The 14,318-nt window shown below is 39.4% G+C and overlaps 1 protein-coding gene across 1 annotated transcript; it reads left to right on the top strand.

Annotated features, from left to right (window-relative positions):
- Positions 1-5,261: 5,261 nt before the first annotated feature.
- RGS4 (regulator of G protein signaling 4) lies at positions 5,262-13,403 on the top strand. The gene is made up of 6 exons (XM_513957.6): positions 5,262-5,602; positions 5,862-6,138; positions 9,011-9,115; positions 9,421-9,482; positions 10,070-10,236; positions 10,934-13,403. Exons 1-6 carry the CDS (start codon positions 5,545-5,547, stop codon positions 11,171-11,173), a joined length of 909 nt encoding a protein of 302 aa, XP_513957.2. The 5' UTR covers positions 5,262-5,544; the 3' UTR covers positions 11,174-13,403.
- Positions 13,404-14,318: the final 915 nt, after the last annotated feature.

Below are 14,318 nucleotides of genomic sequence, written 5' to 3'. Positions count from 1 at the left end.
AATGTCAGGGTTGGAGTTCCTGATTTATTGCATGTGCCCACAAAGCTTGGTGCAAAGAATCGGACACATTTCCCAAAAGTAAGACATACTGGGAAGTCCCTGTTTACCTTCCTGGTATACAGCATCCTCCAGCCCCATATGTTTGCTTTTTAGTCCTAAAAATCAATAACTGAACTCTCATTGATGTCTAGGCCATTGTAGTAAACAATAAAGAAGGAGGGAGGCTTCTGACAGCTGAGAGGAAATTGTCATCTGAAGTGGTGCAAGCACAGCCTGGGGCTGAGCCTTGGCCTACATCCTGCCCAATTGGAGGATCAGTGCCCCATTTAACATCTGGTAGAACTAAAGGACGCAACGCCTGCCACAGTGACTTATTTCCCTGCATTTGATACCGTCAATCCTTGAGAAATGTTTTCTTTTGTTCTCCCTGAGCAAAGGCTGGAAAAATTTGAAATTTACCTAGAGACCACACATAGTTCACATCCTGCTGTGTGGCTGAATGTCTGCCCCCCAGTAGGAAACAGTTCTTCTAAAGCCTGTTGTCAACAACACCTTCCAGATGTTAGCATTTTACAGTTTAAGGAACTTAAAATAGTCTTCAAACTTTTTGCCAGTTTCTCTGATATCCAATCTATTCTTTTACTCTGCCTCCCAAGCTTTCTTTCTAGAATACCAACCTGATCGGCTTAAGTACTTGAACTACCTCTTCTCCCCCATTAACTACAGAGTAAATTCTGGTCTTCAGAGTAACAAGAAACACCCTTTAGTTCTCAGCGTATTCATGCACCTTCATTTATCTCTCCTTCTCTCTCAAAGCTGCAGTAGGGGTGAAAACGTGTGATACATTTTCTCTTCCATCATAAGGGTTGCAACCAAAACTCCTATAATAAAAGACAGGTTAATAAGAGCAAAACCTAACAAATTTATTAAATCAAAGTTTTACATGACATGGGAGTCTTCAGAAATGAAGACCCAAAGACCCAGGGGAAACTGTCTGGTTTTTTTGCTGAGGTTCGATGAAGAATGGATAGCATGTAGCCATGTAGATTAGACAAAAGGATATGATCTAGTGGTAAAGGACTCAGGGGGAAACACAGCAAGCCCTGTCTATTCAGATTCTTCTTGATCTCTCTCTCTCTCTATGTATAGCATTCTTTCCTCCTGAGTATGGGGCAGGACTCTTCTTCAATGAGGGTATTCAAGGGAGAAGGGAGAAAGTGGCCTTTTTAGGTTTTATGGCTTGCTTCGGGGAAGAGGAGTTCTAGTTTCTATGACCCATCTTGGGGAAGAGGAATTCTGGTTTCTGTGACTTGCTTTCATGAAGAAAGAGGAGTAAGAGGCAGGAGGGCAGGAGATGGTCAGAAAGAGACTTGACTGCTTCTGAGGGCTTCCACTCTCCTTTAGTTCCAAGTACTTCTTAGCATGCCAAAGCACTATACTTTGGCATATGGTTTTCTGAGCTCTAACACTGCAATCATGCTAAACTCCTCTATGGCCTTCAAACATTCTACTTGCTTTTATTCTTTATGGTTGTGATGGCATAGAGGTCAATAGCAAAGACCCTGGAGTCCCACTGTCTGAGCTGGCATAACATTACTACCACTTAATCAATGTGTAAGCTCAGGTAAGTACTTAAGTCCTCTATGCTTCATCTGTAAAATGAGAATCATTGAAGAACATTCTCTCAGGATGGATCATGAGGAATAAGTGAATTAACTGGCATATAGTGCTTAAACCAGTGCCTTGCTCAGTTAGTGACCGATAAAATCATCTGTTATTACTGTGCCCACTATTGTGATGCTCTTCTCTTCTTTGTACAACGACTACATCTCTATTTATCATTTTAGGGTCTCCTTGTGAAAAACCACTCCAGATTCAAAAGATTGAGTTTAATCTCTATCCTCTGTGCTTTCCTGGAGTTTTGTAAAGTAAATCTTCACTTGACATCATGGATAGGTTCTTGGAAACTACAACTTCAAGTGAAAGGACATAACTAAACCAATTTTTTTCTCATCAACGTTATAATGAAATGGCATTGATGAAATGATGGCATTCAAGGACCTGCTGTACCTTGTTTCACTTAAAGTCACTGTTTCCAATAATCTATTGATGACATTGAGGACTTACTATATAATAATAAATATATATATAATCGACGAAACAGGAATCAAACTGCCAACTCTGCTAACTGGTCTCCCTGCTTCCACACTCTGCCCACTCATCTCAGTCTTTCTTTCACAAGAGTCAGAATGATCAGATGAGGCCCCTCCTCTGCTTCTGTTTCTTCCGTGGATTTCCACTGCACTCTGATAAAGTCCAGCCTCTTGACCACAGCCTACAAATCCTTGCACGATCTATCGTTTACCTTTCCATCTCCTTTTATGCTACTTTCATCTTGTTCTCAATTCTCTAGCTATGCTGGCCCCTTCTTGTTCTTTCCCATTTTATTTTTATTTTTAAAATTTATATATATTTATGGGTTATAAGTGAAATCTTTTTAGATGCATAGGTTGTATAGTGGTAAAATCAGGGCTTTTAGGGTATTCATCACCTGAATGATGTACATTGTACCCCTTAAGTAATTTCTCACCATCCGCTGACTCCTTGCCCCCTGGGTATTCATCACCTGAATGATGTATATTGTACCCCTTAAGTAATTTCTCACCATCCACTGACTTCTTGCCCCCTGGGTATTCATCACCTGAATGATGTACATTGTACCCCTTAAGTAATTTCTCACCATCCACTGACTTCTTGCCCCCTCATCCTTCTGAGGCTCCATTGTCCATCATTCCACACTCTACATCTATGTGCACACATTATTTAGCTCCTACTTATAAGTGATAACATGCAATATTTGTCTTTCTGTGTCTATCTTGTTTTACTTATGATAATGGCCCCCAGTTCTATCTAGGCTGCTGCAAAAGGCATGATTTCATTCTTTTTTATGGCTATGTTCTTTCCCAATTTAGATAAAGAACACTCGCATTTGCTCTTACTTCTATTTGGAATACTAATTCCTAGGCTTCTTGCATTGCTTTCTCCTTCTCACCCATCAAATCTCATTTTAGATACCACCTCTTCAAAGAGGGCTTTCCTGACCACCTTGGCTGAATTAGCCCTTCACCATCTGATTACTCTCTAGCACATCACCTGCCCATTTTATTCATGGTACAGGTCAAAATCTGGAATCACCTGATTTGTTTATTTTCTGACTCCTTCTACTGAGATGAAAACTCTACTAGAGTGGAGATTTTGTCTGCTTGTGTCAGGTACTGCTTCGAACAGCACCTGATACAGAGTAGGTGGTCAAAAGATATTTCTTAAACAAATGAATAAATAAAAAGTAGATCTTTTGAGAGTAAAGCTCTTCCACACTACCAGAGTCATTCAGGAATGACAAATCATAGAATAACAGAATTTGATGCTTTGTGCATATCAGAGAAAGAAGGTGGAAGGTTGTCAAGGTATCATGATGTACCAGTCCTCGCCTCCTCAAACACAATCTGCAAGTCCCACAGTGAAAAAGTAAGTTAACTCATGTGAAGCGTTTTACAAACACTTTTTTAAAAGTCTTAAAACTCCTAAGAAAGCAAGATTTAATAGTCAAAGAAGTGAGTAAACATGAAATGCCTGAATAGAGTAATGAGCTAAGCACAAAGTTAGAGACATGTTAGTTAATATGTCTTGAAAGCAGCAGCTCCTGCTTTCAAGGAGCAAGAACAAATTGGGCAAGTGAACACTCCTTGAATAAAATGTGTAAAATTAATTTTGGGTTATGTTCTATACTGTGTATAATAGAATGATAAAAATTATTTGACTAGCACTTTGTAGTTTAGAAATATCTCTATTTACACAGTTTACCTTATTTGATAAGACTGTTGAGTGATAGGATAGCATGGTGGACAATCCACATAACTGAGTATCGAGACACCTGTATCTGGACCCAGCTCTGTTAGTAAGAAGCTGTAACCTCAGCAAGTCACTTTCTCTTTCTGGGTCTCTATTTCCTTTTTGGTGAAATAAGAGTGTTAGGCTAGATTGCCTTTGAAGTCCCATTTTGTCTTTAAAGTCCCATCTATTGCAGTGATTTATTTTAACTCATGACAAATCAGGCTTCTCTTATTCTAAGTGCAAGACATAAAGCTTTTATTGTGGAATTTCAGGCATCAGTAAATCTTTTTGGGTACTCACTTATGTTCCTAAAATCAATCTATTTGAGTGATCACTCTTTTAGGTGCCCAGGTAAACAAAGAAGGCCATGGTCTTTCTTTGAGTGACCTTCTTTCCCTTTTAATTAGTCTGACCTCTTTAATGTCAGTTCTGACTGATTCATTTCCCTGGTCCATCTTCCTTGGTCTGAGGGCCTCCCTAGTTTCACATTGCACTGCAGTTCCTTCCACACCACCATCAAGGATGACTGTCAACATTCATTTGTTCTATGTTATAATTCAAGGAAAAGTTGCCCAGTAGCTAATCTAATAAATGCCCTCTTATGGGTGGCTAGAGATTTTTCCTATAATTTAAATGCATCTTCTGTAGATTATGGTCCCTCCACCATTTTACATTTGTCTGCTGTCTCCTTGCTCTGCTAGTCATGGAACGTGTTGGTAGTGGGGGCAGTGTGGGATGTTCAAGGGCACGTATTGGGTAGGGCCACATATGGGCATTGCTTTGTGCCATTCTTTCTATATTTTTGGTATTTTGCATCTCACTGGAACCCAACTATTTTTCATCTCTTCCACCTAAACTATTTGATGCCTCTGTTTCTTATATATAAAGTTTAGCTCACTGTAGCCTATGATCAGGAACCCATCTGCTTTCTAAATGAAAGCTGTTTTGGTCAGATCTAGCAATTAATTCCCTTCTTCCACTTATAGCTTTCCTCTGTAACTCTGGTGTAGGTATTTGGTATATGGCTATAAGATGTGAAACACCTGAATGATTCTGTCCATGCAGGCATTTCAGTTCATGATATTGTATGTAAAAGATACTGATTGTCCAGGTGTTCAGAAACACCTATAGGGCTTAATATTCTTACAATCAGTTTGAAGGCTGGTGATACGCAAAGCAAACTACATATTTTTCTGCCTGCTCTCTCTCTTTCTCTCTACATCTCTCTTTCTTTATCTTTTGAAATATCAGTTTGGAGACTTAGAATTACATAAGACATAAACCCATTTGATATAAGAATTGCTGTGTATATTTGCTCATCTACTCCCTCCTTTGTTCCTCGAGCTGCCGGTTTAGACTTTTTACAGGACGCAGGCATGTGAAGGAGAAACCGTCAGTGCTAGGCTGAATTCTGTTGTTACCAAGATTTCTAGAAAAGTATTCCTCAGTCAGGTTGATTACAGATATAGCAAATCTATTTTTCCTAGGGTAGTTTCTGTATGCTGCCGGGCTTATAACTGTCTGTCATCCAGCTATTTCTCTCCACCTTCTTGTTTGCATAACAACCAAGGCAACTTCCGCAAATCACTGCGTGGAGACGATGATCCTGCCAGCTCCCTTTTGGAAATCGTGAGGATCAGATCTTGGACCATGTATAATATGATGCTTCTAATCCAAAAGAGGAAGGGCATTGGGAGTCAGCTCCTAAGTAAGCTCCAGAATTCCTGCTGGTACTTTTCCTTCCAGGAAGCAACTTCCTTGATATTTTTTTTTTACAGACATATGAATAAAAACTATATTTTGCAGCATTGTACACTTTTTTTCCTTTTCTAGAAATTCTAAACCTCTGACATTGGTAGAGACATTGAGTACATTTTTTCCCATATCCCTACTTTTCAGAAGGATTTTCTCTGCTCGTTCACTTAACATTGCTGATGCGTCAGTCTTTTCTTCCTCATCTCTTTCAGGGGCTGGAGAGGCAGAGGGAGACAGAGGAGCTGGTACTGCAGAGCGGTCGTCTGATTGGCTGGACGGTCGTAGCTGGGCTATAAAAGAGACTCCTACAGGCTTAGCAGGAAGACGCTCAGAGGATTCTGACAATATCTTTACCGGAGAAGAGGCAAAGTACGCTCAAAGCCGAAGCCACAGCTCCTCCTGCCGCATTTCTTTCCTGCTTGCGAATTCCAAGCTGTTAAATAAGATGTGCAAAGGGCTTGCAGGTCTGCCGGCTTCTTGCTTGAGGAGGTAAGATTGCTTTCAGCCATTAACCATATTAAACTTTTGGCTAGACTTTCTCAGTTATTTACATGTTGTACTTACTAACCTAGTTCTGTGCAATTAGAAACAGTGTGGTCAGGAGATCACGACTTTCTAACTTTCCTCCAAGACTAGCTAGATACTGTGACTTAAGACATGTGCTCCCGAAATTTCAGCCCTTATGTGTTGTTTTATGTGACCTCAGTTTTGAGAACTGTTCTGTTCTTTAAGCCAGGTCTAAGAAAGCTAGTTTTAATTAAGAAGCGAGATGAGGTTTGAGGCTATGTACAGTGATCTGTAATATCTCCATCTGTGATTACTACTGCTATTTGAGCATCCCTGGAGTACATAGAAGCCTGGCTCTGGGCTTTCTGATTGTATGCTACAACTTGTTTCAGGAAAGGTACCCCAGAATGAGGTTTGGCTCCATCATCAGAAAGGCACTATGCTTTCCGTGTGGTGGTGCAGTAACTTTCACTCTCTATGTTCTTATAAGCAAATGTTACAATGAGATATGAGTTTCAAAGCCAGATCTTCCTTATCTCTCTGCCCCATCTCTAGTTCTTGAAGTGTCTCATATGAGTTTGGTTGAGAAATATTGATCATTACAAATCAGTTACTAGTTTTGTAGAAGATCTCATCTTAAAGACATTGTTTTGTTAATATACTCTCTTGATTTTTTTAAAAGACCTTACAGACATACAGCTATTCATTTGTTTTTGGTTTGTTCAAAAAAGGTATAAAGAAATGCATTCAGAAAAAGATCATATATTAGCCAGTTGAAAATTAAACACAAAAATGAGTGCATATTACATTACTTAATCTTGCAGTCAAAGGTAAAAAGTCAACCTAAAGGTATACTACCTGCTTTCTTATAGCGCTGCAAATAGAAATTACCACAAATTTTATTTTGGAAACAATCTCAGAAAACATAATTTTTTATGTACTATTAAAACATTTACTTTTCAAATATTCTGTCATTCGGGAGTATGGAAGTATCGATGGCTTCTTTAAAATGAAGCAGGAGGGTCTGGCAGAGAGTATCTACGAAATGAGTTCCTCTGACCTTCACGCTTAATTTTCTGAATGGAGTGGAGCAAATTACTTCAAGCTTCACTTAACTTACATATGAAATGAACCATACAAAAATACAAGAGTGTCAGGAGAAAGTTATGCTCTGGTAAATATTTTGCAAAACAGATAAAAGATAATACTAGAGCTCTGTCCTCAAAGAGTTAAGCAGCTAATCTAAGAAGGTAAACTCTATGTCAGCAGGATGAACTGCTCTTCCCTTTCCTCCTCAGTAAATTGCAAATCATCTAGTCCAACATCTTTACCACTAGTGCCCGAGGCTCCAGAGGAGCCATTGCCTGCTCAAGGTCACATAGGTGGTGGGTGAGTTAGGACCAAATCTAGAATTCCTGACTCCAGTAACTTCTGAAGTCATTTTGTTTTATATTTTTGTGGTTTTATTATAAGAATGCTTGCTAAGCACACTTACCCCCTGCGTTGATTAATAACTCTAGGACCTCAGGTGGATCCAGCACATAGAAATATGAATTCGTTTCTATTTGGACTTCATGATATACTTACATTATCACCTTGGAATCACCCTAACATTCAGGATTATATCTTGTTATAATCAAAAAGGATGTTGCATCCCCTGAACAGTCATCAGTCAGGGAAGCAGAGGAGGGAAAGTAATCTTGCGGGGAAGAGAAAATACTATTTAAGGGACAGTCAGAGAACATAATGGAATTCAAACTTTCTGGGAAAACCTACATACATAAATGTATTAGTGGCCATCCAAATGTCTTTATATCTTTGAGGCTTTATTTTCCCTACTCCAAATAGACACATTTAGTTATTCATTTCTTTTAAAATGGTATTTCTCTTTTTGAAGTATTTCTTGACTTTTTTAATAAAAAGAGATGCAAGCAAGAGGATATTTAATAAAAAGTAAGAGAGTTGAGCTTAAGGCTTATTAAAAGACCCCCTTTTTCTAGTTAGTCAGGAGCTCTAATGTGCCCTGGCTACCTATTAAATGGTGGCAATAAACTGGAAGCTCAGTGATGACTCTAGCCTGCTTCTCCTAATAGCTGTTAAGCCTCAAATGCCCTTTAGAGTGTGTATGTCCTTTAAAGTAGCTATTAAGAAGGAAAGCAGCAGCAGCAGATATTGTCTAGAAAGAAGCCCCAAGGAGCTGAGGTTTCAGCTTGGGCATTTGTTTTCGCCATCCCATGTTCCATCTCCCTCTGCTGGAACTGTGCACCTCAGTGTATTCTCCCTCTATACCTCACAGCAGGAACTGCTTGGCCCCCCCCCCCGCCCCCTCCCCCCATACATGGCTGGAACTGAATAGACTTTTACTTTCCCGAGGTGCTTCTACAGTTCCCTCTGCCAGCAGGGGAACAGATGGAAATAGCAATCACCTGCCAGAAGGTGGCGTGCAGCAAGGATGTGCATCTTTTGCCGCTACTGCTTTCTGATTCCTAAAAATTACTCAGAGATCACTCATGTGTTCAGTGATTCAGGTTCTGTTGAAGATACCAAAGGTATTCGGTTGGTCAAAATGACGGGCATATAAAGGCTTCTCAGGTTTCTGAGGTAAACTGAAGGGTCAGAATTCCAGTTGTGGATGAAGGAAATGGTGTTATGACTGCCTCAAGGTTTTGTAGCAAGTCATAGGGAACCAAAAGAGGAATCTTGTTTTCCTCAGAGGTCATGCCAACTCCAACTCCCGTTCCCTAAACTGTCTCTGAGCCATAGACTAGTAATGGACTCTTCAAGCTCTACCATTAGGTATCTTTTAAAGAAAGCTGGTTATTACTATTTATTCATTTTTTTCTCTTCTGTGCAGTGCAAAAGATATGAAACATCGGCTAGGTTTCCTGCTGCAAAAATCTGATTCCTGTGAACACAATTCTTCCCACAACAAGAAGGACAAAGTGGTTATTTGCCAGAGGTAAGAGAAAAGGCCTTGGTGAAGATCTACTGAGTATTAACTATCTGATGATGGGGATGTTCTGTGAGAAGGAGCTTGTGCTCCTAGTTAAGCCAGATTTGGATCAAGATAGCCTCCATTTTCATGGAGATCATAACTACATTTGAAATTTCTATACATTTAGTGAAAAACTGCCCTCATCAATAACATATTTTGTAATAACGATGGAAAATAAAATCTTTGCCTTTATTCAGGATCTTAGATTTCTTGCCCCAATTTTTTTACCATGGCATTCCAATTATTCTGTTTCTCTCTATTTTTTCTAGGGTGAGCCAAGAGGAAGTCAAGAAATGGGCTGAATCACTGGAAAACCTGATTAGTCATGAATGTAAGTCTGACAGCAACCTGGGATGAGGTAGTCTGGATAAGACAAGTTATATTATGCTGGTCTAATAGAAACTGCAGCAAGGCCTGGCTTCTTTCTGATGTTCAGACTCAGGAGACTCTTTAGGTCTTAAATTCAGTCTGTTTAAAATTTTAATATGCCCTAGAGCTTTGTGATATACAATGAAAAGTTTATGCAGGAACCATGTGGAAAACCATCTCTCTCATCACAAAGAAAAACGGAAGAGAGAAAAAAAATGATAAATATCAATACCTTCTTGCAAAATCAATCTCAGTTTCTCTCCCAAATTGACCTTGGTAATTGATAGCTGCATAGGCATTTCAGAAGCAAAATACTTCCTTGAAAGAGGCTTCCAACTTGAGTAAGAATCATTAGGTAGAACTGGGAACCACTGGATATCAAACACAGATTAGGGTTACCTGACTCCAGGTGACTTGAAAAAAGCAGGGGAAAAAGGGATTGCTTGAATCCATGCTTTATCCCCCAAGTACCTCAGCTTTATGTGAAATAGCATATCCAAGAGGCCAACCAGTATGATGACAACTGTGGTCCTTTCTCCTGTGTCATAGGTGGGCTGGCAGCTTTCAAAGCTTTCTTGAAGTCTGAATATAGTGAGGAGAATATTGACTTCTGGATCAGCTGTGAAGAGTACAAGAAAATCAAATCACCATCTAAACTAAGTCCCAAGGCCAAAAAGATCTATAATGAATTCATCTCAGTCCAAGCAACCAAAGAGGTAGGTTTTTTATGGATACATAAAAATTGTACATATTTACAGAGTATGTGTGATATTTTGATACATGCATACAATGTGTTAACAATCAAATCAGGGCAATTGCTATATACAGATCTCAAACATTTATTATTTCTATGTGTTGAGAACATTCCAAATCTCCTCTTCTAGCTATCTTAAAATATACAATAAACTATTGATAACTATATCACCCTAATGTGCTATCAAACACTAGAACCTATTCCCTCTACCCAACTTTCTATCTATTCCTTCTACCCATTAGCCAACCTGACCAAAAAGGTAAGCTTTTATGGCAGAGAACTCTCTGGATCTTAGTGAAGGTTCCTAGAATAGTGGAGCTGACTATCATAATCTTGACAACCCCAAATAAATCAGTTTTTTAAAAAATCTCTTTTATCCATGTGGCTTACCATAACCTCCCTGCATGAATTTTTCTGATGAATCTCCCCAATTTGTTAGACAGAACAGAAGATCTTGCCCTGCTCTCTCTAAGCAGAAAGGTTCATTCTGAACCTTTCATACTCTCTCACATGTGCCAAGGAGGAGCCTAATGTCACTTTTGTTTTTTGCTTCTGAAATACAGAGGGTGCACTGCCACTTACAAGTCACTACAAAGCATACAGGCTTGCATCCTCAACAGGGATATAGGTCTAATGAAGCCTTGGCCTTTGCCCCTCAGGTGAACCTGGATTCTTGCACCAGGGAAGAGACAAGCCGGAACATGCTAGAGCCTACAATAACCTGCTTTGATGAGGCCCAGAAGAAGATTTTCAACCTGATGGAGAAGGATTCCTACCGCCGCTTCCTCAAGTCTCGATTCTATCTTGATTTGGTCAACCCTTCCAGCTGTGGGGCAGAAAAGCAGAAAGGAGCCAAGAGTTCAGCAGACTGTGCTTCCCTGGTCCCTCAGTGTGCCTAATTCTCACCTGAAGGCAGAGGGATGAAATGCCAAGACTCTATGCTCTGGAAAACCTGAGGCCAAATATTGATCTGTATTAAGCTCCAGTGCTTTATCCACATTGTAGCCTAATATTCATGCTGCCTGCCATGTGTGAGTCACTTCTACGCATAAACTAGATATAGCTTTTGGTGTTTGAGTGTTCATCAGGGTGGGACCCCATTCCAGTCCAATTTTCCTAAGTTTCTTTGAGGGTTCCATGGGAGCAAATATCTAAATAATGGCCTGGTAGGTCTGGATTTTCAAAGATTGTTGGCAGTTTCCTCCTCCCAACGGTTTTACCTCGGGATGGTTGGTTAGTGCATGTCACATGACATCCACATGCACATGTATTCTGTTGGCCAGCACGTTCTCCAGACTCTAGATGTTTAGATGAGGTTGAGCTATGATATGTGCTTGTGTGTATGTCTATGTGTATATATTATATATACATTAGACACACATATACATTATTTCTGTATATAGATGTCTGTGTATACATATGTATGTGTGAGTGTATGTATACACACACACACACACACTTTTGCAAGAGTGATGGGAAAGACCCTAGGTGCTCATAACTAGAGTATGTGTATGTACTTACATGGGTGTTTTGATCTCTGTTCTTTCATACTACATTTGAACAGGGCAAAATGAACTAACTGCCATGTAGGCTAAGAAAGAAATGCTAACCTGTGGAAAGTTGGTTTTGTAAAATTCCATGGATCTTGCTGGAGAAGCATCCAAGGAACTTCACGCTTGATTTGACCACTGACAGCCTCCACCTTGAGCACTATTCTAAGGAGCAAATACCTTAGCTCCCTTGAGCTGGTTTTCACTGATGGCACTTTTGAGCTCCTAAGCTGCCAGCCTTCCCTTCTTTTCCTGGGTGCTCAGGGCATGCTTATTAGCAACTGGGTTGGTATGGAGTTGGCAGACAGGATGTTCAACGGAATGAAGAAATACAGCTAAGGCCTTGCCAGCAACACCTGCCGTAAGTTACTGGCTGAGTGAGGGCACAGAAGTTAAAGGTTACTGTTTTTATCCTCTATCCTTTTTTCCTCTCCTGATCAAGGTGCTCTTCTCATTTTTCCTGAGAACCTTAGCCATCAGATGAGGCTCCTTAGTTTATTGTGGTTGGTTGTTTTTTCTTTATAATGGCTCTGGCTATATGCCTATATTTATAAACCAGCAGCAGGGGAAAGATTATATTTTATAAGAGGGAACAAATTTTCACAATTTGAAAAGCCCACATAAGTTTTCTCTTTTAAGGTAGAATCTTGTTAATTTCATTCCAAACATCGGGGCTAACAGAGAATGGAGGCACTTCTTTTTAGGCTCTGAGACTAAATGAGAGGAAAAGAAAAGAAAAAAAAAATGATTGTCTAACCAATTGTGAGAATTACTGTTTGAAACTTTTCAAGGCACATTGAAATACTTGAAAACTTCTCATTTATGTTATTTATGATGTTATTTTGTACGTGTTATTATTATTATATTGTTTTATAAATGGAGGTACAGGATATCACCTGAATTATTAATGAATGCCCAGGAAGTAATTTTCTTCTCATTCTTCTAAAACTACTGCCTTTCAAAGTGCACACACATGCGTCCACATACACTGCATTCGTTGCTCCAGTATAAATTACATGCATGAGCACCTTTCTGGCTTTTAAGCCAATATAATGGGCTGCAAAATGAAGACACCAGAGTGTATGCATACAAATCTCACTGTATTAAAGATATAGGTTTTCTAATTGTACCCTTCTTGTCTCTCCGGCAATCTTGCCCTTAATATCCCTGGAGTTCCTCATCAGTGTCATTTTCTGTTATACACAGTTCCACAATTTTGTCTCTAGTTGACTTCAAATGTGTAACTTTATTGGTCTTGCCCTATTATAATTGTCATGACTTTCAGATTGTATCTGAACTCACAGACTGCTGTCTTACTAATAGGTCTGGAAGGTCATTCTGAATGAGAAGTAAATTATTTTATGTAATACATTTTTGAGTGTGTTTTTCAGTTGTATTTCCCTGTTATTTCATCACCATTTCCAATGGTGAGCTTGCCTGCTCATGCTCCCTGGACAGAATACTCCTTCCTTTTGCATGCCTGTTTCTATCATGTGCTTGATAGGCCTCAAAGCTGATGCTTCCAGTGAAACACACGCATCTTAATAATAAGGGTAAATAAACGCTCCATATGAAACTATTTGCTTGGAAACACATTAATGATCCAGAGACATGCTATGAGAAACATCAAGGTGTAGGGTGACTTTAGAAAAATACTCATACTGAGTCTTTAATCCCTCCTGTGCCAGTGAACTCTGGGAAAGAAAGCACAAACTGAATATTGTTTATTCTTTAGTTCATGCCACTGCTCTGCTTGGCTCTACTCATAGAACCAAGGCAATCTTAGCTTCAGAGACTGCAAAACAGATTAAGTGATTTGCTTGCAGATTCTCAATCAATTTTCAAGGCATAAAGTTCACCTTCCAGAGCCATTCTTTTATTTCCAGTTACCTGCCTGTTTGAGAGATGATAGAGCAGTGGGAAATTGAGAGAGTTGAAAGGAGCTATAGATTCTTACCCAAACTTCAAAATCCTTCCTCCCCTTTTGTTAATTCTCTTTCCTGGAAAAGAGGTCATAGAATGTTCACATCCTCAGTAATAGGCCCTGTGCTCTGTCTATTATGTCATGAGACTCCCATTTCCTGACCCTTCTTTCCCATTGTAAGAGTAGTAGTTATAAGGTGTTAAGGATAGATGACCTTCAACACTTTTGAGAAATAGATCCATTTAAGGATCTGGTAAAAACTATGGACCGAACCATCTCTTAAGAAAAAAAATTCAGAGAGGAATCTAAATTTTGTGTGTTTTGAGGGGAAACTCTCAGAATCTCCCCTCAAAACTATCATTCTTCTCTTATACTATAGATGTGTCAGACTCTCACTGGGACTGTATAGTTGCTGCTCCCTGTATTTGATAATATCTATCAAGAACTGCAGGGTAATTCAAAGTCACTGCTATTAGCAGCAAGTGTGAGCAGTGTTGGTTTCCCCAGTCTCTACGTCCCTCATTCTTTCTTTCTTCTTTATGGTTGTCTATTAAAGAAATAAAAAAAAAT

Source organism: Pan troglodytes, chromosome 1, assembly GCF_028858775.2.
Source record: "Pan troglodytes isolate AG18354 chromosome 1, NHGRI_mPanTro3-v2.0_pri, whole genome shotgun sequence".
NCBI lineage: Eukaryota > Metazoa > Chordata > Mammalia > Primates > Hominidae > Pan > Pan troglodytes.
The sequence above is the reverse complement of the archived record's forward strand: the minus strand, read 5'-3'. Positions and strand labels throughout refer to the sequence as shown.

Coding starts and splice junctions, on each gene's coding strand:
- RGS4 (XM_513957.6), top strand. CDS start 5,545: ATGTATAATATGATGCTTCTAATCCAAAAGAGGAAGGGCATTGGGAGT. Junction 5,603..5,861: donor CATTGGGAGTCAGCTCCTAA/GTAAGCTCCAGA, acceptor CATCTCTTTCAG/GGGCTGGAGAGGCAGAGGGA. Junction 10,237..10,933: donor CAGTCCAAGCAACCAAAGAG/GTAGGTTTTTTA, acceptor TTTGCCCCTCAG/GTGAACCTGGATTCTTGCAC.